The sequence below is a fragment of the Hippocampus bargibanti genome, linkage group LG01 (assembly GCF_051943395.1).
Source record: "Hippocampus bargibanti isolate YZ-2025 linkage group LG01, ASM5194339v1, whole genome shotgun sequence".
NCBI classification, from domain to species: Eukaryota; Metazoa; Chordata; class Actinopteri; order Syngnathiformes; family Syngnathidae; genus Hippocampus; species Hippocampus bargibanti.
In genome coordinates, this window is record NC_142734.1 from 26,402,596 (window position 1) to 26,430,022 (window position 27,427).

The following is a 27,427-nucleotide window of genomic DNA, read 5'->3' on the forward strand; positions in this document are numbered from 1 at the left end:
ACGGGTTTTTTTTTGTTTGACGGGTGGTATTATCCGTCCTGACGAGCCGACGTCGGCGAACGCCAAAAGTCTTATCAAGCGCACCGGTTGATGACGCTTAGCCAATGAGCGGCTGGGATGCGTGCCGTGTTTGTGTGCCTGTTGGTTAGGCAGCGACGAGCGAGCCGAAGAAGCTAGTATGGCGGAGGAGGGCAGTTGGCCAGAGTTGGAGGGGCTGGAGAAACGATTACAATCACTCCTAAAATATTATTCCGGTGACGACTTGAGGGGCGACGGCAAAACGTTCTGTTCGGATTACTGTAAGGTAGGCAGCCGCGGTCCGCGTTGTTGCCATATTTATTGTCGAAGCTATTAGCACGGACGTTAGCTGAGCCGAGCCGACTCCCCTCCCCCAGAACGGAATTGCTCGCTTTAGCCGCTATCAATTGAGAGCAACTATGAATCAGTCGGTGGCATTCGGAACACAGGCACGATTCGGTGACGACCGTTAAAGTCGTAGCCATTAAAGACCTCGGAAGAGACGCCGATTCAAGTTATCCCGGGGCTGTCCCGTTTTGTACGGCTAGCCTGCTATTGTGGGACGCCTGAGCAAGTCAGCAGGAATTGATCAACAAACTTCGTCTAATGTTTGCTGAGCTCAGGAATTGGTAACACTATGATGTACCCGAGATCCAAATAGGAGTAGTCGAGGCGTTTGGAAGCGTTTTATCATTGAGGCAAATCTTTTCGTCTATTCAAACAAATGGTTTTTGGATCGGAGGACAATCTTTAAATTGATTCAGTGTGATAAATGACATGAAATGAAGGCAATTGACTCCATTGATACATTAACTTGGTGTTTCCTAACGTTTATGGACTCATTACACATCCCTTACAATTAGAAACATCAAATGTCATCGTCTGGGGAGGAGGCTGTCATTATGTTGCCGCCCGAAACCAGTCAATAAAGTAAATGTGGTCGAAAAAAATATCAAGAAAACCATGAAGCGTAATCGGTACTGTGAATGCTGTGTGTTTTATGTGTACTGAGACACAAAGGAGGGTTCGTTTTGATTTGACAAACTCAAAATATCCCAGAGAAATCCTGGCGCTTGGCGAGATGGTGATATGATGATGGCGTACATTACTGCACACGGACGGACAGAATAAAGTGAAATTGGAAAAATTTCCTTTGGCACTCCTGATGATTTCACATGGCAGATCAGTGATCACATTATTATTATTATTATTTTTCTTGATATGTCAATCTAGCTGGTGGAAGAGTACGCGTCTCGCTGGCAGTCACCATTCCCTCGGCTCAAGATCCTTGAAGTGGCCCTGTCCTACTTCACTCAGGCCTCTTGCTTGTTCACGTCAAGCTGCGATGCCATGCTCCAAACGCTCAGTAGTTTGGCCTTGTAAGTATGCGCATCCTCAAAGCGGGTGATTTTTCCGTAATCTCCAAATCTCTCTCAAAGGGTACAAATTCTTGGTTGACCTTTTCTTGACCTTTCTTTTTTCTTTTGCCTTCACCCAGGAGTGTTTTTGAGTTGCTGCTTTTCTTTGACGAGCGAGATTTCCACAAAGAGCCATTGAAACGCTTCTCAATAAAATTCCAGGTGAATCGTCTATAACGCATGTGGATGTTTCAGACTGAAATGTATTCATTGCAAATGCCATTCCTTTTGCGTGCTGTCGACGGAAAACAATTTGGTATGATGTCCATGCATACCTGAGACACATTTCTAATGGACCTTGATTTTTTAAATTTTTTTTTTATGGAACAGGTAGCCCGTCCAGGAATCTGTCGAGAAAATGTGTTGCAGAGTGCAGAAACATCACACCTTTAGCTTTCCCGTACTGTTTGAAAAGGCTTGTCCTTACGCTCCAGATTCCCCAAACCAACTTTCTCAACTCAAATGTATTTCTGGAGCAACCACCTCATTTTATTCAGCCCACAAATGCAAATCAAACTTGTGAAATTCCATGATGATGGCTTAAATCCCAACGCAAATTTCAAATTGTCCCAACATTACCAGTCATTATTTTTTACTTTAAATTTGAAAAGTAGTTATTCATTAAATTGTGTTCCACTCTGTATGGAATATGTGGAAGGGATTCAGATTCAGAATCAGAAAACCTTTAATCGTCCCACAATGGGAAAATTTGCAGTCCACAGCAGTAATTTGAAAGGGGATGGGGTGGGGTGGGGGGGGGGTGAAATGTGCAAAACCGTTTCATAAAAAAAACTACGTAGTGCAAGTATCAAGAAAGGTACATCAACACTTATTTACAGTACAAGAGTCCAATTTTTTTTCATAAACATTTTAACTCATTCACTGCCAGACAATGCAAAAATGTCGCCACTCCAGTGCCAGGGTTTTTGTCATTTTCACTCAAATTTCCGGACCCACAGAATATTGAGTTTTAGGACAACATAAACATTCAAAAAAAAATCCAGTGACTCTAAAGTGTCCTTGAGAGTTTTGAAAGGCGCTTAGAAATTGGATTGGATTGGATTTGCCTTTATTAGTCTCGCCGTGGAGAAATTTACATTTCACAGCAGCAAAGTTATGAAAGAAATGAAAGTAGAAAAGCAAAATACATGAGCTGCTGGAAAGGCAGCCACTCTCGCGGCGCCGTCTTGAAGTCAAAAGAACAAAAAAAACTAAATAACAAATAACCACAGAGAGACATTCATTCTTAAGCACTTTCTGTACCCTATTTGTTACATAAAGCATTTCCAGATGAAAGAGGAGAGGATCAAAGCGTCTCTTCACCAGTGGATCAGGGACATCATGGTGGAATGTGCACGTCGACTACAAGCTAAATGTTGAAAGCAAACACGCAGCTGTAGCATCCATTGACGAAAAGAGATTGTCTCACATCTCCTGTCCCCCATAAATCAGCTTCAATTCCATCCCGCAACAGTTCCATATACGCATCGGCGCTCTGCGCTGATGCTCCTTCCTTCTTATCACGGGCTCCTCAAGCCATGTATCCATCCAGCCGCAGACTGTCCAACAGCACCGACCTTCCACTGAACAAAGCGGGGCTGTGAAGATGCTGCCCATTGCAGGCGCAAAAAAAGCACAATGGCCCCAGAGCTGTCCAGCGATGACAATCGAATGGCACCGATATTCCTCCCATTCAAAAACAGTACTGGCATATCCATGCTGCCGAAAAGGCGCAACCGCTCAGCACAGTCTCCTCCTTGATGAATGTCGTGGTCAAAAATGCTGAAAAACAATCCGTATCCCTTTCCTCACGATGCACAACAACACAAAGTGACAAAAGAAAACACAAAAACAAGACAAATACAACAAAAAAGGCAAGGCTCATCAGAGCACTTGCTGACGGCTGCCTACTCGGGCGCCATCTTGGACTCCTATTAAATTAAATGTATTATTATTATTACTCAATGGAGCGTAAGAAACCATAGACTCATATTTTATAAGGCAAAAAACGGTTGCCGATTTTATTTGGCTCTTGGAGTTATCTGCAATGGAAATGGGGGCGGCTGTACAAAAGGCGAATGCTGCCCCCTCGTTGGAGGAAAAAACTTTGCCAGAGGTCTGACCGGAGCTTGATCCGCAACCCCTCAGGAAAACCTGAACAAATTCGGGAATGGTACCTCATATCATACTTTTCAATTTCCGAATAAATTTGTGAATGTGGGTAATGGCTTCTCCAAATTCATAACGGCCCAAGAGGAAACCGTAACGACAATGTTGCCCGTGGCAAAAAAAATGACTTTGACACCCTTTCCCTGATACATTTGGTCCAAAGCAAACCAGCAAAATGGCAATCGCAGTTTCGGTTCTGCTGGAAGACTTTGTGAATGGCCTCTGTTCTCATCACACCGAACCTGACGGCAAACGGTTAACAGATGAGACAATAATTAACCTTTTGTCTTTTTCTTTCCTTTAGGAATGTTATTCTGCCCTTTTTAGGCATCAGAATGTTCACTTGCTTCAAGTGGCGCCTCTGCTTGCTGCGGGAGGCGCTTGGGCTGATACAACCTTGAAGGGAATCCTCAGCCAATCCAACTTACCTCTGAATGAAGGTCCGTGAAATTCGGTGCCCGTTTGCCTTTTTGTGTGTTGATTTAATACTCATTTTGCTGATACGAAATCCATTTTCTCAGTGGACAGGTTCCTTGCCTCTGAGTTGCCAGTGTTCCTGGAGCTACGGGTGCGGTACCTGATATCCCGCCAGCGGGTCGGCGAGGCTTTAGCCCTGGCTAAGTGTTGCCTTCGGCATCCGTCAGCGGGGAAACATTTGTTCTTCCTTCAGGTCTACCTCACGTGGCTTTACAAGACGCAATACAATCAGCTGCTTCAAGAAGTAGGTGGAAATGGGGTGTTAACTCATTTAATGCCAAAACCCGCATACACTTTTGTATTTTTTTTTTAGTAAAAAAAAGAAAGGTATTACCATATTTTCCGGTGTATAAGGCCCACCAAAAAAACAAACTTGATTTTCTTCAAAAGATGACCCTGCGCCTTATACGCAGGTGAGCCTTATACATGTATGTGACATCATATTCTGTGGGGTCCTGGAATTCAAGTGACAATGACAAAAACCCTGGCACTGGAGTGGACACGTTTTTACACATCTGCTAGTCAATGAGTAAAGTGTCCTTGAGAGTTTTGAAAGGCGCCTAGAAATAAAATGTGTTATTATTATTATTATATTGAGCCACAAGTCTTGCAGCTACTGTCCGCAGCCCCTCCCCTATATTTATAGATTATATTTGGAAAATGTTTTTTATTCAATGAAGGTGCGCCTTATAGACCTTATATATGGGAAATTTTGAAAATACAGTAGGTATTCTGGGCGGCCCGGTGGTCAAGTGGTTAGCACACCGGCTTCACAGTGCAAAGGTCGCCGGTTCGCGTCCCGGTGCGGCCTCCCTGTGTGGAGTTTGCATGTTCTCCCCTGGCCCGCGTGGGTCAAAAACATGCATGGCAGGCAGATTGAAAACTCCAAATTGTCTCTAGGTGTGAGAGTGACTTGTTTGTCCTTGTGTGCCCTGCGATTGGCTGGCAACCAATTCAGGGTGTCCCCCGCCTCGTGCCCGGGGACAGCTGGGATTGGCTCCAGCACCCCTCGCAACCCGAATAAGGAATAAGCGGTATGGAAAATGGATGGATGGATGGATGGATGGACAGTAGGTATTCTCTCATAAGGTGTTCTGTCAAATGGAAATTCCTTAATCCGGAAAAAAATCGTATGTATTAATTTTTTTACCACTAAATGATAGCAAAGACCGATTCCGGACAACTGAAATTCCAATATCCGGAACATGTAATTACAATCCATTCAAAATTGTGTGATCAAAGCGTCTCTTCACCAGTGGATCAGGGACATCATGGTGGAATGTGCACGTCGACTACAAGCTAAATGTTGAAAGCAAACACGCAGCTGTAGCATCCATTGACGAAAAGAGATTGTCTCACATCTCCTGTCCCCCATAAATCAGCTTCAATTCCATCCCGCAACAGTTCCATATACGCATCGGCGCTCTGCGCTGATGCTCCTTCCTTCTTATCACGGGCTCCTCAAGCCATGTATCCATCCAGCCGCAGACTGTCCAACAGCACCGACCTTCCACTGAACAAAGCGGGGCTGTGAAGATGCTGCCCATTGCAGGCGCAAAAAAAGCACAATGGCCCCAGAGCTGTCCAGCGATGACAATCGAATGGCACCGATATTCCTCCCATTCAAAAACAGTACTGGCATATCCATGCTGCCGAAAAGGCGCAACCGCTCAGCACAGTCTCCTCCTTGATGAATGTCGTGGTCAAAAATGCTGAAAAACAATCCGTATCCCTTTCCTCACGATGCACAACAACACAAAGTGACAAAAGAAAACACAAAAACAAGACAAATACAACAAAAAAGGCAAGGCTCATCAGAGCACTTGCTGACGGCTGCCTACTCGGGCGCCATCTTGGACTCCTATTAAATTAAATGTATTATTATTATTACTCAATGGAGCGTAAGAAACCATAGACTCATATTTTATAAGGCAAAAAACGGTTGCCGATTTTATTTGGCTCTTGGAGTTATCTGCAATGGAAATGGGGGCGGCTGTACAAAAGGCGAATGCTGCCCCCTCGTTGGAGGAAAAAACTTTGCCAGAGGTCTGACCGGAGCTTGATCCGCAACCCCTCAGGAAAACCTGAACAAATTCGGGAATGGTACCTCATATCATACTTTTCAATTTCCGAATAAATTTGTGAATGTGGGTAATGGCTTCTCCAAATTCATAACGGCCCAAGAGGAAACCGTAACGACAATGTTGCCCGTGGCAAAAAAAATGACTTTGACACCCTTTCCCTGATACATTTGGTCCAAAGCAAACCAGCAAAATGGCAATCGCAGTTTCGGTTCTGCTGGAAGACTTTGTGAATGGCCTCTGTTCTCATCACACCGAACCTGACGGCAAACGGTTAACAGATGAGACAATAATTAACCTTTTGTCTTTTTCTTTCCTTTAGGAATGTTATTCTGCCCTTTTTAGGCATCAGAATGTTCACTTGCTTCAAGTGGCGCCTCTGCTTGCTGCGGGAGGCGCTTGGGCTGATACAACCTTGAAGGGAATCCTCAGCCAATCCAACTTACCTCTGAATGAAGGTCCGTGAAATTCGGTGCCCGTTTGCCTTTTTGTGTGTTGATTTAATACTCATTTTGCTGATACGAAATCCATTTTCTCAGTGGACAGGTTCCTTGCCTCTGAGTTGCCAGTGTTCCTGGAGCTACGGGTGCGGTACCTGATATCCCGCCAGCGGGTCGGCGAGGCTTTAGCCCTGGCTAAGTGTTGCCTTCGGCATCCGTCAGCGGGGAAACATTTGTTCTTCCTTCAGGTCTACCTCACGTGGCTTTACAAGACGCAATACAATCAGCTGCTTCAAGAAGTAGGTGGAAATGGGGTGTTAACTCATTTAATGCCAAAACCCGCATACACTTTTGTATTTTTTTTTTAGTAAAAAAAAGAAAGGTATTACCATATTTTCCGGTGTATAAGGCCCACCAAAAAAACAAACTTGATTTTCTTCAAAAGATGACCCTGCGCCTTATACGCAGGTGAGCCTTATACATGTATGTGACATCATATTCTGTGGGGTCCTGGAATTCAAGTGACAATGACAAAAACCCTGGCACTGGAGTGGACACGTTTTTACACATCTGCTAGTCAATGAGTAAAGTGTCCTTGAGAGTTTTGAAAGGCGCCTAGAAATAAAATGTGTTATTATTATTATTATATTGAGCCACAAGTCTTGCAGCTACTGTCCGCAGCCCCTCCCCTATATTTATAGATTATATTTGGAAAATGTTTTTTATTCAATGAAGGTGCGCCTTATAGACCTTATATATGGGAAATTTTGAAAATACAGTAGGTATTCTGGGCGGCCCGGTGGTCAAGTGGTTAGCACACCGGCTTCACAGTGCAAAGGTCGCCGGTTCGCGTCCCGGTGCGGCCTCCCTGTGTGGAGTTTGCATGTTCTCCCCTGGCCCGCGTGGGTCAAAAACATGCATGGCAGGCAGATTGAAAACTCCAAATTGTCTCTAGGTGTGAGAGTGACTTGTTTGTCCTTGTGTGCCCTGCGATTGGCTGGCAACCAATTCAGGGTGTCCCCCGCCTCGTGCCCGGGGACAGCTGGGATTGGCTCCAGCACCCCTCGCAACCCGAATAAGGAATAAGCGGTATGGAAAATGGATGGATGGATGGATGGATGGACAGTAGGTATTCTCTCATAAGGTGTTCTGTCAAATGGAAATTCCTTAATCCGGAAAAAAATCGTATGTATTAATTTTTTTACCACTAAATGATAGCAAAGACCGATTCCGGACAACTGAAATTCCAATATCCGGAACATGTAATTACAATCCATTCAAAATTGTGTACTTTCCTGCTTGATGTACAAGAAAAAATGTCTGTTTCGCCATTTTTCTTGCCGGTGACGTAGTTGCGGCTACTTGCGCAGAGGATGATGCACAGTAGAACGGAAAATCCCCGGGTTATACACATAAGATGGTGCGTTTTTTAGTGTAGGAGTTGTATTTGGTAGTTCTAGTCAGTGGCAAGTTCTGCAATAGTGCCATCCAAACGTAAGAGAGTCGTTATGAGCGCAGAAGAAAGAGTGAAGTGTATTAAACTGAGCGAAGAGGGATACAGACGCTCCCATACAAACATTCGAGTTACGAAAAATGGTACATGTGAACATTTTTGTGGGTACTGTATGTTATGGTCGAAAACGCAGGTTTGGCTATATTTGGAAAACGTATATATCTCTATATTATATTTATGCTTTTTTATATATATATATATATATATATATATATATATATATATATATATATATATATATATATATATATATATATATATATATATATATATATATATCTCTGTGTGCGGAGTATGGACTGGAAACCCCAAGGTCAAAATGGGAAACACCTCCCAAGGTGGTGGAGAATGACCGAGCAAAAATCCTGTGGGACTTCCAGATACAGACTGACAAGATGGTAATGGCCAACCAACCTGATATCGTGGTCATAGATAAAGGGGAAAGGAAAGCCGTTGTCGTGGATGTAGCGGTCCCGAGTGATGGGAACATCAGAAAGAAGGAACATGAGAAAATCGAGAAATACCAAGGGCTCAGAGAGGAGCTGGAGAGAGCCTGGAAGGTAAAGGTGACAGTCGTGCCTGTGGTGGTCGGAGCACTTGGGGCAGTGACCCCCAAACTCGACGAGTGGTTGCAACAGATCCCGGGAACAACATCGGATATCTCGGTCCAGAAAAGCGCAGTGCTGGGAACAGCACGGATACTGCGCAGAACCCTCAAGCTTCCTGGCCTCTGGTAGAGGACCCGAGCTGAAATGGGGACAGACACCACCCATGGTGGGTGAGACGAGGATTTTTTTATATATATATATATATATATATACTTATATGTGGAAAATTTTGAAAATACACTATTCATTGGGGGTGTGCCTTATACACCGGAAAATACGTTGTTATTATTATTACAATAATAAAGGGCTTGGCATAATTACTCAGTCCCTATCAAGGCTGTGCGAATGATAAATCACCACTAGATGGCAGTAAGGGCCTTTGATATTTCCTGTCACAAACTACAGTAGTCTCGTTATATCGATATTCAAGGGAGTCCGAAAAAATATCGATATAACCGGGACTATCGATATATCCGACCCTGTTTGCATGTAATTTTCTCTGTGCGTGCATAGAAATAGTATCGATATAACCGGGACTATCGATATATCCGATATCGATATAACGAGACTTTACTGTAGTGTGCAAAAGCAGTGTGGTGGTGAGGCCATGAATGAGAACCGCCAGCTAATTCAACATGTTCAAATCCCCAAAAGATGACCAAGTCCCGCTCACCCTTGACCAACACGTATGCACCCAAAGTTCAAACTCAATTTTCTGGCCTTTGGAATGAGTCAAAATGGCCGGCATAATTTGAGCAATATGGCATTCTGGGGTTTGTTTTGCTGCCTGCTGTTTAGGTCCGCTGAGATTATTTTAGCCCCAACCTGCAATATTTCTTTCAGGTTGCTGATCTGACCGGTAAAGACGCGGTGCGCATCATCTGCAGTTTAGAGAATGAAGAAACAAATCAACTGCTGTTAGCCCTCTGTCAGGTGTTCCTCTCCCAACAACTTTGCAGGGGTGATATGTACTATTTGTGGTGGGTCAATCTAACTTGAATTCAATTAAAAAATATATAATAATGTCAATTATTGTAATGTCGCCTTGACACCCCTGGTGGTCGTGTGCAGGGAGCTGGTTTATATCTGGAGCCAACTTCATCGCCGGCTGAATACTTCCAAAGAAGCTTTTCTCGAGGAAAGCCATCGCCTGATGCTGTCTGCCACCAATGTCAACTCAGTCTTCCCATTTGTTCGAGTTATCATCCAAGAGGTGAGGAACCACAAGACGATCCAAATAACAAGCGAAGCTCCTCTCATTGGACCTTTCTCTTTCCGTTTTTCCCCACCTGGCTAGTTGGGTGAAGACGGAGTCCAGTTTTGCGTGGAGCTTTGCACGGATGCCCTGAAATCTCGTCTCCCTTGCGACACAATCACCAAGTCGCTGATCTATAAAACCATTGCCGGCCTTCTACCCAATGATCTCGAAGTGTGTCGGGCGTGTGCGCTCCTGGTCTTCTTTTTGGAACGCAACGTGGGAGCCTACAAGACAGTGTGTTTGCTGTATAAGGTTCCGGACCAGGACTACCACGTGGAGCACAACCCCATCAGAAATGAAATTCGATTTGAAACGCTGCAGGTAATGCGCTCCCTCCATTTATTCAGTCCTGACAAATGTACTTGTGGCGGGCCAAATTGTCGTTAAGGTTACGTCTCGGGAGCCGCTATGAATTTGGGGAAGCCATTATGATGCTTCATTCCCTCTACATATTAAATACAGAGCGCACAACAAATTAATAAATATTAGTTTTCAAATTTGAAGTAAAAAATAATGTGATTTGTGATTTACATGCGACAATTCGACATTTTGGTTCAGACTTTAGCAAGCATCATGGCACTTTACATGCTTGATTTGCTTTCGCGGGCCGAATAAAATGATGTGGTGGGCCAGATTTGGTGTTTGGGCCTTAACTTTGACACCGGTGATTTAAGGGATTAGCCAACTGGCTCAATAGAAAGAAAGCTATCTGGCTCGCTGGCTCGCTTGCAAACTCGATCGCTAGCTGGCTCGCTCGCTAGCGAACTCGATCGCTACCTGGCTCGCTAGCTGGCTCGCTAGCTGGCTCGCTCAATAGATTAGAATGTTTAATTTGCTTTCGTGGGCCGAATAAAATGATGTGGTAGGCCAGATTTGGCCACTGGGCCTTGATTTTGACACCTGTGGATTAGCTGATTCTTTCGTTCGCTGGTTCATTAATTATTTTTCTCTTAAAAATGACCCGTTGCATTTCTTCAATCTGTGCGATCCAGTCATGCGTCTATTTATTTATTTATTCTTTCTTTCTTGCCCACACCTTCCTCCCCCTCCCTCGCTGGGCAGATCTTGAAGAAGGACCTTTACTTTGACCCAGAGTTTTGGAACCTCATTGCATTACGGACCAGTTGTTTGAAACTGATGAGTGAGAAGATGGTCGACGAAGAACTGATGGAGGAAACGTGGCTCCACAACGACGATACCAAAGAGTTTTCATTTGCGTGTAGCGCATCCATAAATCCTGAAAACGGGATGGCGACGAAGCCCGATACAAATGACGGCAGGTGGAAAGAACCGAGCTCCGGGGCGTCGCCCAAGAAACTGAAGTTAGGCAAAACGGGAGCGGGCTGCGCGGTGAAAAAAAAGGCTGATCACAGGTCCCGCTACGCCAAGGGAGCGTCGTCCCAACCTTTGAGGCGTTCGTTTTGGCAGCTCGACAGGATACACGATGCGGGGTCTGGCCCACTGAGACGAGCCACCCGACTGTCTGAAAAAAATCCTCCCAAACGAAGGATCCAAAAGCCCAAATGGCTCCTGGAAGATTCCGGGAATCTACAGCAGCCAAAGCTTCGGAAACATCGTGTAAGACACCGAAGGGGACACCTGAAGAGGTCCGAAAACGGGAAGCCCAAAAACGAGCAGCCCAAAAATGGCGCGCGGTCCAAAGGGTCAGAATACGCCCCCGCCAAGCAGGAGAGGACGTGCCCGCCGACGGACTCTGCGGAATCGGTTCCCGCTTCAGCTGCCGCTCCGCAAATTGTTTTGGAGCTGTCGCTCCCGGACAACGAGCTAATGGGAACCTTCAGCGAAGACTGCAACCGGGTCAAGGGCTGCCCGCCGCTGCTTTTTTACAAACCGACGCTCAAGCTTCGCGACCTCTCCCATTCCACCAAGGCGCCACACGGAAAAGAGGTTGTCCTCCGGGCCAGGGACGCCGGCGTGTTGGTGCGCCTCCTGCACTGTTACGCCTGCAGGCCCAAAGGAAAAGGCAACAGCTCCAAGAGTCACGGCTCGGCGTCAACCATCACGCGATCTTCCACCCACGGTAGTCCTCCCAAAGAACCTTCCAGGGGATTTTGCCAGAAAACCGATGCGAAGATGCCGCGAGCGCCAAGCCCGCTTTTGGCGTCTCTGGAAAAAGAGCGGTTGGAAAGCCCGCAGGTTGAAAAAGTACTTGGTTCTGAAAACACTACCGCATTAACCGAAACTGAAACTTATATTTTAGGGAAAGGCGCTTCAAACGCAGACCAGGCCCACTCGGGCGTGGGAACCCGAGAACTGAATGACGAGATGTGGCTAACTTTTCCTTCGCACGGTCCGCTGGTAAACAAAGTCACAAGTGCGCCTTCCGCCCCCTTGACTCTGACCTTTGACATGCAAGGCGGACCAATCGACGACGACCCCTCGCTGCCGTCCTGTACACCAACTCGGCAAAGCCCTGTCTCGCCGCGTCGCACGCCTCCCCGAGATGCGCAAACCCCCAAAAGCACAGACCAAAACCCCAAACCGCTTGGCTCTCATGAAACGGACAAATCATCCGATGACGATGCCGACGAGGATCTGGAGAATGCCCGCCACCAAGATTTTCACTGCATGGACGACCATTCAGACAAAATCACAGAAATGGTCGCGCAGCTTACTTCCGTTGAACGTCCTCAGGAGCCAGAGACTCACCGACGAGCAATGGACACCACGTCCGCAGAATCCGCGCTTCCATGTGAAAGCGCCGTCGCAAATACCTCCGGCCACACGAACGCTCTTGTGCAAGGAAACGAGCAGGGAAGGTCACCCAGGCCACCCGCCGCCATCGCAGATGAGGACTTTGACGACGACGAAACGATGGAAACGGAAGAATCCAAGTTGGAGTTCCGCTGCACTTTTTGCGGCAAAGACTTTAAGGGCCGGCGCGTGGTGGTTCACGCCATGGTCCACTTCCGAAAGGACGAGTGCATGTTTTGCGGCAGCGCCTTCCAAGACGACCTCTTGGCCATGATGCACCTCTCCGATCACATTGAGAAGCTCAAAAGGAGCAAAGAGGCGGCCTGTGCCAACAAGGCTCAAGCTGGCGCCGCGCCGGAGACCAAAGCCGACGTCCCCCCTGCCCCGTCCACCCGTCGCATCGCTAAGAAGCCAAGCAAGTCCCCCGGCTGTGACCAATCGCTAGCAGAAACCAGGAATTTGCGATCCAACGACAAGCTGGCAGATCGTCGGTTGGCCCCCAAAAACGTGCCGGTCCAGTATCCCAACGGCCTGGTTGGCAAAAAGACCCTCTTGGACCAAATGAAGCGAGTCGACTCAAAAACACGAGACCAACCGGCGCCCATTCCAAGGAAGAAATGCCTCCAAAGTTTTCAGAACGGGAAGGTCGGTGGGGAGAAAAGACCCAAAATGGCCTGCCCGGCCGCCGGGTGCACCTGGTCGGCGGACCTTTCCAAGAACCGTGTGGCTCTCCTCTACCACGCGCTGGAGTCCCACCATGGCGACGCAGGACCACTGGAACTCTCCCTAAAAGTGGCCAACAACAAATGCAGCATTTGCATGCGGGTCCTGTGGAGCTTTGAGCATTTTCGGCACCACGTGGAACGACATCGGCTCAGCCCCCGCCACCCCTGCCTCCACCTGGGCTGCACCGCCCGCTTCAAGACGGCCAACGAGATGAGACGCCACGCCAGGAAACACAGTCCACTGCAGGCAGCCTGCTGCCTACCGGGTTGCCCCAAACTCTTCATTTGCCTCTGGGCGCTCAACCTACACGAAAAGGAGCACTATGCGTCCAAACCCACCAGGCTGCTAAAAGCCAACACTGCCCCGGTACGGGCCGAAACCTCCACTGCTGAAGGCGCTTGGGGCGAGTCCGCTCGCAGATTGAGGAGGCGTTCATCGCGCGTTTTGTCATCCACGGCCAAGAAGCAACTGACACCCACCAAGGAGTCAGAGCACTCCAACGTTCTCAAGAACCTCTCCAACAAGGACGCCATTGCCGCTCAGAGCGGCAATTGCACCTTGAATCTGAGGCTAAGAAAATGTCAGAGTAACCTGGGGGCCGCCGGAAAAAGTCAGATCTTAAGCATCTTTGGACGAGGGAGCAAATTGCGGCGTCAATTCAAGCCAACGTCGGCCAATGTCACCCAAAGCCAAACGTTCCCCAGAAGAAGAGGCCGTCCGCCAAAGTCTAAAAAAGCAACGCAGGATGAAAACGCTACAGTGGATGGTCCTCAGACAGCGGCGGCAACGGTGGATGCTAACAAGTTCAAAATGGAAGAAGAGTGCCAGCAAGTCGACGATCCTGCCCTAGTCACTGAAAAAACTCTAAGCGGGAGCAGCGGCGCTGATCCAAAGGTGTCCTCGGATAGAGTCCCACCCCCCCTAAACGCGGCGTCTCGGAATTCCGTCGTCCGTGCACTTAAATTGCGAGTTCTCAACTTGAGGAAACGCTGCGCTTCAAAAGACGTAGATGCTTTCCAAAAGAAGGAACGAAGAAAAAGTTCTCGCATAGCCTCGGGGTGGCCCCCGTCTGCGGGGGAGCCCGCAAAGTCAATCGATGGCGAGGAAAATCAAGCAGGATATCATCCCCCCTCCAATGGCCCCACTGAGCAACTTCCCTCCTCCACCGCAGTCCACGCAAAGAAGAAGAAGAAATTAGAGAAGACGCTTGATTGGAAGGCCATCCCTAAAAAGCAAATCCACGTTAGCAGCTACCCCCCTTTGGAGAAAAACTCAGAGGACCAACGTAGAAATGGGACCGCGTCCAATTTGAAGAGAAGCTCAAAGAAAAACGTTTCGGATGAGCCCGCTTCCGCCACGTTGGGCAGAAAGAGAAAGTCCAAGGCAAAGCTCCCCTGCGAGATGTTGAGGAGGAAGACCAGGGAACGTCCTTCAAATGGAACAAGTGTCGTTTCCAATTGTGACGTGTCCAATTTGAACAGAAAGTTTGAGGAAGAACCTTCGGACCCGGTGACTGATGTATCTATGACCACCTCAGACAATTTCAAGAGAAAGTCAAAGGACGAGCCGTCAGGTGATGGCTCCACTTCCACGACGTTTGATTTGAACGCACAGACCAATGAAGACCCTTCAGACGCGATTCGGAATGGCTCTACTTGTGACGCCACCATTTTGAAAACCCACACCGGAGAAGAACCTTCAGATATGCCTGGAGCAGAATCCAGTTGCACTTTGTCCATTTTGAAGACCGAGTTCGGGGATGAAAGCGACTCCACTTCCACTGCATCCGATCTGAAGAGAAAGTCCAAGAAAGAACCCTCAAATGTGACTTTGGTTGATTCCAGTCCAACCACGGAACCCCCTTCAAGGTCAAAAGACGTGGAACATCAGAAGAACCAAACCTGTACGAAAGAAGATCCAATAAAGACAAGCAAGAAAAAAGCCCATCTGGACAAAAACAGCAATCCCGAGTGGCAAACGGAAGCGGCGAAGAATGGCGAAGAGACCACCGGATGCATAGACAAAACATCCAAGAGCGCCAAAGACAACGGGCGCCGTCACCGGCCGGAAGCCAAAGAGTCGCACGTGTCCACGCTGTGCATGAACACACTGGCTGAGTACGGCAAAAAGCACATGCGCGCGCCTCCCAACGCCTACCTCGCCGAAAAGTTCACCGCCATGCGCAAAAGGCGGAAGGAGGCGGCGGTGTCCGACCGGGCCGCTGCCGCCTCCTTGCAGGAGGATGTCGTCATCGGCCCCCTGCAGAGACAAAGGTGTGCTAAGTGTTTCGCCGCCTTCAACAGCGCGCACGAGCTGCAGAGTCACCTGCACCTCCAGCGCTGCACCGCCCTCTTTGGATTTGACTCGGATGATGATGGTGAGTCCAAACCCGCTTCCCTGTGTACTGGTACGTTCCGTCCGACCGAGAAACAAGTGATGCAAATGATGGCAAAAACCTGTTTCGGCTTACGCCCTTGCCAAAAAAATACATAAATAGATACAGTGATACCTTGGCTTATGAACTTAATTGGTTCCCAGAGTGTGTAAGGCAAGAAGTGTGTACCCCAGAAATTACTTCCCATAGGAAACCATGAAAATGAGAATAATCTGTTCCCAGATCCCTATAAAACATGATTTTCTACTAAATAAGCCGTAAAACTACACAAAATATACCTTATTTAATGTATAATAAATGTGTTATTGTATTGTAATGAAAGAAATACACTGCACTGTATAATAGTCATTTTATTTACATTTGTGATGGTCGTTGATGGCTTTATGGAGTGGGGTAGGAGGACATCGGAGGGAGGGAATTGCTTTGGAAGGAGAGTCACATTCCATAAGGACTGTAATTAAAGGACAACCGACGTCACTTTTTTGTTTTTTAACTGACACCAGAAAAACGTTTTATAGCATCTAAAATACCCAAAACACGCAGTATAATATTTTTAGTCAAATGCAAAACACCAATAGAAATGACTTAAAGTGTTCAAAATATGCAAAAAATTGAGCTGCGAATTGGGCATTTTCAGAAAGTCCCGCCCCCAGTTCGTGACATCACGCCAAGACGTCTTGCATTGCTGCAGAATCAAAACAATGGTTTCAGATTCGGAGAATATGCTGTCTTGTTACACATCCAGTTATGAATATGATTCAAATAGTTCTGAAGAGGAAAGCATACATGTTAGCAGGCTGTTAGTTCGATTAAAGAATTTATTTGTGCCATTTTGAGGCAACATTGGGTTAAAATCGCTCACCCAAAATAAGTGGTCAACTCCGTTTCCACAGGCTGATAAATTCCTTATATGGCACCTAGACGCCCTCTTCTGGCCTTCTGGCGGCTTTTGGGTGCAACACGAGGTCCCCAGACCAAACAAGTACAGCAAAATACATAGACGTGATGGAAGGACCGCTACAGTGCGTCTTTTTTACGGTAAAGGGCGGTCCTTTAGTGACGTCAGGTACGGACTCGTCACCAACTCAAAAACAAGACTTCCTGAATATTCAGTGTGAGTCTTAAAACGTAAAATATAGCTATATGCGGTGGAATCTTTGTAAAATACCCTCAGTAGAAGTCATTTGAAGCCATTTTACAAATTATGGACACAACTTGTCCGTAGACATCGGTTGTCCTTTAAATAAATAAATTACTGTAGAATGAAGTCGTTTTATTTACCTTTGTGATTGTCGTTGATGGCTTGGTGGAATGGAGTGGCCGGTTTCATCAGCATTAAACACTTTATGAGGAACGTAGCCTTCTTCTTTCACCATCTTGACGAATAATCACTTGTAGGCTTTTGCAGTTTTTCCGTCAGAACTAGCTGCCTCACCATGACGAATGACACTATGAATTCCTGAACGTCTCTGAAATCTCTCGAACCATCCGTGGCTCGCTGTGAAATCATCAATGGATGACGAACTTCCAGGTTGCCTCTTGACGATAACCATGTGAAGTTGCCATGCTTTCTCTGTGATAATTTTACTTAGTTCCTCATCAATTGTGTGCTGTTTAGCTGGGTTGATCGCTTTTTGCATCAAGTGTACAGATAGCTTGTGCGGGTTATATGTGGAGCCTGATTGATGGTATATTTTAACCTTGCAGTCTACACTCTGCCTTTGAAATATCAAAGTTGAAACCACTCCAAATTTCACTGTTTTCTATCAAGTTTCTCTCTCTCTGTCGTTTGCCTATCTATTTTGCAGCTCTGTGTTTCTGTAACCCCCCCTCACTGCCGCGTTCTTGACCAATCAGGTGGCTTTAACCGAAGACTGGTGGCAGGGAATAGAGGACAAAAACAAGTTACCTGCCATTTTCTTGTTAGAATGGGCTCTTTCGCGAACGACACATCACTCATTGTGGCGCTCCGTGAGCATCCCGAAAAATAGTTTGTATGCCAAGGTTAAATTTTCATAAATTTAACGGTCGTAAACCGAAAAGTTCGGAAGCCAAGCGGTTCGTAACTCGAGGTATCACTGTAAATAAATCATTTGGCAGTACAGTGGAACCTCGGTTTTCGAACGACTCACCGTTCGAACAAAAAATTCGAGAAATTCTTGCTTCGTAGTTCGAACAAAAATCGGAGTTCGAACACCGGTACGACTCGTGAGTGCGTTGGGTGGGATGCTGAGCGGCGTACGGGTGTAGATCACTCTCTTCGTGACCAACTGTTGTCGCGTGCGGACGTGCTGCGTTTTGCTTTCGCGTTTAATATAGGTGTACGAAGTGTTTTAGCCCCTACTCATGCTTCCAAAGAAAGTCAGTGCAAGCAGCAAAGCTGCTACAAGTGAAAAAAGAAAAGTAGTGCATACAACTATGGCATTTAAGAAAGAAATAATAGCAAAATATGAAGGAGGTGTGTGTCACGTTCCGAGCGTGACAGGAACTGCTGACTCGTCGGAACGTTAATGGAGGTGTAGGATCCCCAAGGAGGCGGCAGAGACGTAGGTGCTGGCAGAGAATTTATTATAACAAAAGGCGTGGGTCCGATAATACCACGGACCCGGAATGAATGTGACGAATAAAACCACAAAAAGGAGCACAGCGAGCAGGTGGGCGGGGGCAATCCGTCCAGCCTGACAAGCTCGTAAAACAAAAGGCACACATGGGTGCAAAAGCACACGATTCCGACAAGCAATAGACTTACGCGATCGCGGCCACAAAACACCTCGGGCGAAGCAACAACTTGTACTGACAGAGTCCAAGATTCGGGCGAGGCGTCGTATCCTCCGACGCTGGTGAAGTGCCAGCGACTAGTTCAAATGTCCCTGATTAGGGGACTGACAGTAGCTGACGAAGGTCGGGAGCGGCGGCCCCGCCCCAGCTGTCAACTCGCACGTGACAGTGTGCGAGTGTCTGATCTGGCTAGGGAATACAGCATACCAAAATCTACGATCAGTACGAACATTTACGACTACTGTAAGACACTTGTGATGTGTCGTGTCGGTGTGACGGAGGAATTCAAGGTGGAGGTGTGACTCCACCAGGGGTCCATGCAGGGGTCTGAGCCCCTTCTTATTCACTATGGTGATGGACAGGCTGACAGACGATATTGGACAAGAATCTCCTTGGACGATTATGTTTGCAGATTACATTGTGATCTGTCGCGAGAGCAGGGAACAGGTGGGGGAGAAACTAGAGAGGTGGAAGTATGTCCTGGAAAGGAGAGGACTGAAGATCAGTCGCAGCAAGACGGAATATATGTGTGTGAATGAGAGGGATCCAAGTACAAGAGTAATGCTACAGAGAGAAGAGATAAAGAAAGTGGAGGATTTTAAGTACTTGGCGTCAAATGTCCAGAGCAATGGAGAGTGTGGAAAAGAGGTAAAGAAGCGTGTCCAGGCAGGCTGGAACGGCTGGAGAAAAATGTCAGGTGTGATGTGTGATAGAAGGGATTCAGCTAGGACGAAAGGAAAGGTGTATAAAACGGTGGTGAGACCAGCCATAATGTTTGGACTGGAGACAGTGCCACTGAAGAAAAGACAGGAAGCAAAGCTGCAGGTAGCAGAGATGAAGATGTTGAGGTTTTCTTTGGGAGTTACCAGGTTGGATAGGATCAGGAATGAGTATATAAGAGGGACAACTCATTAGAGGCTTGGGAGAGAAAGTCAGAGAGGCCAGACTGAGATCGTTTGGACATCTCCAGAGGAGAGAGAGTAACTATATCGGGAGAAGGATTCTGAACCTCGAACTGCCAGGCAGGAGACTGAGGCAAGACCAAAGAGGAGGTTTATAAATGTTTTCAAAGAGGACATGAAGGTAGCTGGTGTGAGAGAAGAGGATGCACAAAACAGGGTTAGATGGAGGACATTGATTCGCTGTGGCGACCGCTGAACGGAAAAGCCGAAAGGAAAAGAAGATTAAACGCAAGACTTAAAGTAGCATTTTTTTTCAAGCTGAAATATTTTACTTGAGCTTCTGCGGGTAAATTTCAGTGGTCTGGCAGTCCATCTAGTGTCAGTTACCCCCACCCTCCCTTCGTAGTCCAATAGGCCAACTCCAACGTGTTTGATTGGCTACCGGAATGCATCGCCTCAGCAATCAGTGACCGTGGTTCCAATGAGGACAAACCTGGACCTACAATGACTATAAGAGGGAAAATGCAAATGCAAAGAGCCCCTACGCAGTTATAGTTGGGTTACTGTTTAGAGAGTCAATGGCAAGAGGGAAGAAGCTGTTTAAATGTCTGCAGGATTTGGTGTGCATGGATTGGTCGCGCCTGACTGAGGGGAGTACGTGAAAAAGTTGGTGGGCAGACTGCGGAGGGTCCAGTAGGATTTTTCATGCCCTTGTCTCGGTTCTTGAAGTTTGCAAGTCCTCGAGAGTGGGTAGGATGATGCCAATGATTTTTTTTTCCGCCGTCCTAACTGTCCGAAGAACACAGAATTGATTTGATGACTGTCGTTTAGAACTGTGGTAGCAACTCCTATGGCCATGCTTCTTCAGTAGCCTCACGAAATACATCCTCTTTTGGGCATTTCTCAGGATGGAGTTGGTGTTGACCTCCCACTTCATGTCCAGCATGGGAAATCAACAGTGCCTGCCCAAAAAGTATCATCCCACACAGACCAAGAATCCCGACAACTTAAAGTTCCTGCTTAAGAGCTGTTCAGAGTTGACATGGGCAGTCGAAGGAACTCAAAAGCTGCTCTGGCCCTTTTGTCCACCATGTGTCAGGAGCAAAAAAAAAAAATAGGGCATCCGGGTCTCTCCAAAGACCAGCAAGAGTCAAAAGACAATGTCCTGCAGCGTCCGCTAAGAAAAAATGTTTTGAACGTTGCCAAAGCAAACATTCCACGAATTTTTGTTTCCAGCGTGAGACTCCGTTTTTCTCCTCACAGCGGCCCCTCCGCCGACCAACTTCACGCGGTCACAAATCACAAGCGGACAACCTCAAGGGTCGCACTGACTGTAGACTCTTATGAAACTCTCGCAAACAATGCACGGAACACGACTGCGGTTGGTTCCTTCCTCCTGTGTTGTTGGAAAAGGTCATTTGAGTGGTCGGCTGGTTCACATGTGCGCCTTACCTACGGACTTTCCTCCCACATTACCCAAAATGTGCATGGTGGACAAAATTGTCCCACGGCATGATTGTGAGCTTTGATTGTCTTTGTGCTGCGTGCCTTGCAATAGACTGGCAACCGGTTGAAAGAATATGTGGCCCGCCACATCATTTTATTTGGCCCACAAAAGCAAATTAAGCGTTTTTATTCTCCCTTTGTGTTACAGTGAATAGTTGAAGGAGCCTCAGTGAGGGGGAGCACCTCGTGGATCCGGAACCCACGTCCGAGGCGGATTGAGGTTCCGCTGGGGTGCTTCAAGCCCAGACCACAAGCACGGCCATTGTTTCTGAATATGGGCCGGGAGGGAAAGGCCGGCGGTGGCCCTTGGCGGATTTTGGCCCCAAGTGCCTGTCCCGGATCCATCCACACATTCCTGTTTGGACCAGAGTCTGGACGAACACGAGGAAACGTCGTCCGGAAGCCATAAACAAAAGATGCTTTGTTTGGGTTTTGCACCCCTTTCACCATGCTGGACAAGGTCAACCTTGGTAACGTAGGATGATGAAGTTCTTGGCGGCGCCTCGTTTTGCGGCCACCCGGTGACGTGCGCTGAGATTTTTCAAATCGCCGCCGTCTTTCTTGGTCTGACTTGGTCAGTTCAGTTGTGGTTTGCTTCTCTGCGCACGCACGGGCGACTTATTTGGGAAATATCGAGTGGTGGTCACCCTGTTGTCTTTATGGCTCCCTTCGGACCACGTCCCCGTGGGCCGGAGGGGAGCTCCAACAACAACAACCATTTCTATTTATTACATTTGTTTTTATTGTGCAAATATTAGCGTTTCCATTGCGAATGTTGAGGTTTGCTGGAGCGCAGTTTCTATTTTGTGCTTTTTTTGGGGGGGGGAAATAAAAAGTTATTTCATGTTATTGATTCTGCACTTACTAACTCACTTAGTGCAGACCCCTTGAAGGACAACCGATGCCAAATTGTGTCCATAATTTGTCAAATCACTTCAAACGACTTCTACTGAGCGCATTTTACAAAGATTCCACCGCATATAGCTATATTTTACATTTTGAGACTCGCGCTGAATATTCAGGAAGTCTTGTTTTTTGAGTTGGTGACGATACCTACCGTGACGTCACGGTAGGTATTGTCACTGACCGAGAAAGCGACGCACAATGCATTTTGGTTACTTTGTTTCGTCTGAAAACTGTTGTGTTGATCCGTGTTGGTGGTGAAATTAGAAGGAAAACACAACGCGATGGTGAATTGTTGTGTGTTGCACCAAGACTGCTATTTGATACGAGCTGACACAAATTCCCAGCAGAAAAATCAGCCCATTTCCAACGGAGCTTGGGTCCCATCTTGTGCATTTTCTGGGACGCGACATTTCAGTCCAGATGCCTCAAAATGACACGGCATAACTTCTTTAATCGATTACAAACATTTATGCTTTCCTCTTTAGAACTATTTGAATCATATTCATAACTGGATGAGTAACAAGGAAGCAGAAATGAACTGGAGGCTGTAATGATATGATCAAATCGCATTTGCATGTTCGACTAGTGATGCCTGTCTATAGACCAAAGGAGCAAGTCAGTCTGATGAGAGCCTACGAGAGCCGCACATGTCAATTGCCTTCTCCCTCCAACCAACACAGCCATCCAAATAAAGAACCTCAACTCTATCCAGAAGTTGTATCATTTACCGAACCCGCTTACACAAAGCAACACAGGGGCGGTACTTTCTGAAAATCAGTTCTTTTAAAGGACAACCAACACCATTTTTTTATTTCCTCGCTGACATCAGAAAAACGTTTTATAGCATCTATAGCACCCAAAACACGCAGGCTGTTATTTTTAGTCAAACGCAAAACACAGCTAATGACTTAAAGTTGCCCAAAACTGCCACTAATGAGCTTGGAAACTGGAGATTCAGAAAGTCCCGCCCCCAGTTGGTGACGTCACATTGGGTACCTAGGTGAATCCGGCGATCCTGGCCCACCCACAAACTGCCTTGCTCCAGAATCAAAACAATGGATTCAGAGCGTACGGAGAATCCTTTCTTGTTACTCATCCAATTTTGAATATGATTCAAATAGTTCTGAAGAGGAAAGCATAAGCGGTTTGCGATCGATAAGTCCTTCCGTATCAATTCGAGCTGTGTAAGCAAAGCGCCAAAACCGGTTAAGGACACGACATATGAAGCATATATGAAGCTCCGTGAATTAGCAATATAGCATCAACTTCGATGATATGTGGCATATATCAGGGATGAGAATTCTCAGCCGATCGCGGATTTCCGACTTTTTCAGACTAAAATGACCATTCACGAGAAAAGTTCGAATCTAGGTCAGGGGTTGGTAACCCAAGGCTCTTTTGATGTTTGCCTCTGGCTCGCAGATCAAACTAAATATGTATTCTTGCGTTTTCGCTGTTCACTTCCAATTGTGGCTTGTGTTGGCGGAAAGCGCAATTCTGATTGGATGACACTGACACCGGTTGGCAGAAAACGCCATTTTGATTGGATGATCCTGACCTAGGTGCCGTTAATGTCGAAACAGCTAAACGCCCCCTTTTGAATAAACTGTTTGAATAAGCACCTTTGTAGAGAGAACAGGTAGTAATTTGAGAGATTCTAATTTGCAATAAAACAGTACCATCGATGAAACAGTCGAATATCAGTGACACTATGACAAGCCCCATGCTAACATTAGCATCAATATATTTCTGTGAGAGGCAGCAGAAAGCAAGCGTGCAATGAGCAGTGGGCAGGTTATCGATGAGAAGGTTTCTTCAGCCGTCATCTATAGTGGGCAGGTTAGTAACCTTGCGTATGTACCCGGCAAGTTGACTTTTATTCCGATAGTTTGGCTGGATTTTTACCAATCATGAGTAACAGAAAACCATTCATGTTAATGGTAAGTATTATCACAAAGTTAGTTTAAATAATACTAATGGGTTTATTTTGATCGTTTGTCCCTGATTCATTGCTTCTACGGGTGTTGATGGAAGAGGATGGTTAAATCATCAGGAAGCCAGTTGTTGAACAGAAAGTTGGTTTAATCTTGAAGAGAGCGGAGACATTGCGGTGTCGGCGAAGGAGGAGGCATGGAGAGGAGAGAGAGAGAGACGAACGCAATGGGAGAGCATTTATACAGCGCACACATCATGCGTGACGCGATAGGATGTGACATAATGTAGATGCGATATCATGTAAAGGAAGGCAGGATATGACATATCAGGAAGTCCAAAATGTAAACAAAGATTAGAAAGCGATGTTGAAAGATGTTTGTATAGGGAATTACCCCAACATCTCCCCCCTGACGAACATATCTAACATCGGTGGAGGTGAACAGAAAGAAGAAAGAGAAAAAAAGACAATCACAAAATGGAACAATCACAATGGAAACAATCTCAAATTAAAGTCATGTAATTTGCTACAACAGTCAAATCTTCATGGCATCCTGGATGGTGATCACCAGGACGATGAGGAGGAACGAAATTGTTTGTAGCATTTGTCGCAAGCAGGCCCCAGGGTGTGATACAGATGAGCTGGTGACTGGGAAAAGGTGTGTGATCTGTCGACGCGGCTCCAGTGACGTGCTTCGGGAATCTTCTTGACGAACGATGTCCTCGCGAATCCAGATGAAGCTTGTGGCTGCTAAGACGGCTAGCAGCTCCGCAACCGGTCCATCCCACGTTGGTGTGGTCCACGTCATTCCGTTCAGACCGCAGCTCCGTCCTGTAGAGAACAAAAGAAGACTTGTGCCAGGTAACATGTCGAAAGGATGGTTTCATTCTACACATCACACTTTCTTGCCGTTTCTTTCCCGATTAAAGTCTGTCTCATCGTTTAGGCTCTGCAATGCATTCTCTCACAGAAATGGCAGTAAGTCATTGTTAGATATTAGTTGGTTAGTATATGTTAATTGTTACTGAATCTGCATTTCTGCAGGGCACCATTTTTTTGGGGAATGACGTTGCAGCCAACATCACTCATTACCAAAAGTGAAAATTTTGGCAATGATGATCTGAGCTATCGTCACTCCCCCCTGTTGAGACATCAAAAGTCTCAATTTGCCGACAGGGAACGTGTTTGCGTGGAACACGATCCATCATTGACAGTGCACAGATTATCAATTTGTATAAGACCATTTGTCAATCATTGTTCCAAAATTTTGGAGGCCTAATTTTGGCATGTCGCCACATTGTATGGGTGGAGGACAACCTACCACAATTCTTTAGCACAAGTTGACATGGTCAGCAACATTATGGCAATCTGCGTAAATGGTCATCATACTCGCCATTCAGTTAGTTGTTCAGTTGGAGGGCACCAGTTGACAGTCAGTTTCGCTTCTGCATAGGACATCCTTCCGCGCAACCTAGCTTCATCTCCGGTCACCCTGGCATGGACTCCCCAGGGGCTCTCCTGAAGAATCTCCTTCTCTCAATTTTGAAAGAAGCTGGTTAGCGTGGAAGCCCTATACAATATAATATCTGACTCCGCCTGAATCTCTGACTGACACCGGAACCCACTGAACTTATCCGTCAATTTCATTCTTACCGGCGAGAAATTCCTTTAATATGCACCGCAGGCAATTACTGTAATGTGCACTGCATTTAATTCATAATAATGATAATTCATAATCAAATTAATCTCAACAGGTTACCCTGCCTTTTTAGTCGTAATTATAAACTACTTTTAAACTGACAAATGCCATCACTGTACGCAAAGGCAGCCAGAAGATAAATTAGCATTTGCGGCTGTCTTAATAAACGTTGGATTTCTGCCATCGCATCTCCAACGTTGAATATGTTTAGTACGATCAAGCCTAATTGTAACAATTAGTTGCTCGCTATATGGTTGGATGAGAAATATTTGAACAGCATTCTGAATGTCTACACCTTTGGAAATCAAAACTTATCAATAGGGGCTTTGTCATTGATCCCAAATCATTAGTTGGGTGTGCCAAACTAGGTGTGCAAGTGAATTACACCAGCCGTTGCGGCTTCTCTTGTTCGATCTCCGATGACTATTGAAACAGGGATTAAATTTTGTTTCCAAAAACATCAAGAATCAAAATGCTACAACTGTGATTCAGCAGCGTCTGCTCCTAGAAAATCACAGGACGGGTAGACGCAAATGGCTTTTGCATCTCGCAGTTCATCAATTTGTCCTGGAAAGTGAACAATTTATCAACCACCATCCCAGCTCTGTCTGCGATCGCAGACAAAAATATTGGAATCTTGACTTCAAGGTGGTCAATTCTCTTAGTGAAAACACTTTATCCAATCTAACAAAAATACTTTACTTTTGCCTTCAAATTCACTCAAGTTCGGCCTCTGTTTATTCATTTGTTTGTTGGCTTCTTTATTTGTTCACTCAGTGTAATTTGCCTGCCTATTTAATTTAGTATTTGTTTCAAGTGGACAGTATTCATCAAAGAACTATGGGAAAAAAAACAGTTATGTCATTCATGAAGACGTCGAACTGGCGGCATGGTTGGGCAGGTTTCCCTATGAGAAAGGATAGTCGTCTGCACGGCACCCCCATCAAGTCCTCTTGTAATGACAAGGCTCTTTCCCCAGGGCACATTCTCTCGTCCTGTGAAAGGAGAAAAGAGAACTGCGCGGCAGAGTTCATGCAGGAAGGAACAATGTTTTTGCACAATACGTTTGTGAATGTTAACGCAACCGCTTTATTCATTTGATTTCCGTTTATTTACCTATTCGCGAACAAATTAATTTGCCGATCCTAGAATGCGGCTGTGAATTTACCCCCATCCCTTTAGGGCAGAGAAGAAGGAGGAGGAGGAGTGGGCTGCCCGCTCTCTGGACAATGAAACCCCCTGGGAAACCCCGTAGCAACTGCTAGCAGTCCTGATAACGCGCTGGTGTTGATGAATGCATTAATGTTACGGTAATCCATGATCTATTGCAGCTGCAATTAAAAAACACATAATCGGCTGACTCCAAATTAATAAATCAATAATTAATAAATCAATTTTTCGCCAGCCCTCGCACCCGTACTTCCAGGACTTCATCCCTTCTGAAGAATCTCCTTCTGGAACTTCCCCGGTCTTACAATACGTCCGCCGGAGGCACGGCAGCATACTTTGTCTCGACCCGAAATGGCGTCAATCAGTCACGTGCGAAAACTCCGCACATCGGCTCGAATTAGGATGGTCCGCCTTGACTTGATCGAAATTCGTATTACTAGCCGAAGATAAGCAGATTAACCGTAGAATTACTTTTGGCCCAAAGAATTCCACAATACATTCACTCAACATTGCTGCATTGTAGCGGCCCGAGTCGGTCGAGTGGTTAGCACACCGGCTTCACAGTACAGAGGTCGCCGGTTCGCAACCCGGTCCGGCCTCCCTGTGTGGAGTTTGCATGTTCTCCCCGGACCCGCGTGGGTTTTGTCCGGGTCCTCCCACACTCCAAAAACATGCATGGCAGGCAGATTAACCACTCCAAATTGTCCCTCGGCGT

At 46.4% G+C, this 27,427-nt stretch overlaps 1 protein-coding gene across 1 annotated transcript; it reads left to right on the top strand.

The window, feature by feature from the left end:
- On the top strand, positions 1-26,760 carry LOC148903621 (uncharacterized). The gene is made up of 10 exons (XM_089005945.1): positions 1-304; positions 1,252-1,397; positions 1,517-1,598; positions 3,910-4,045; positions 4,127-4,326; positions 9,568-9,704; positions 9,796-9,937; positions 10,022-10,303; positions 11,045-15,800; positions 24,461-26,760. The coding sequence occupies exons 1-10, from the start codon at positions 179-181 to the stop codon at positions 24,472-24,474; spliced, it is 6,021 nt and encodes a 2,006-aa protein (XP_088862071.1). The 5' UTR covers positions 1-178; the 3' UTR covers positions 24,475-26,760.
- The last annotated feature ends 667 nt before the right edge of the window (positions 26,761-27,427 follow it).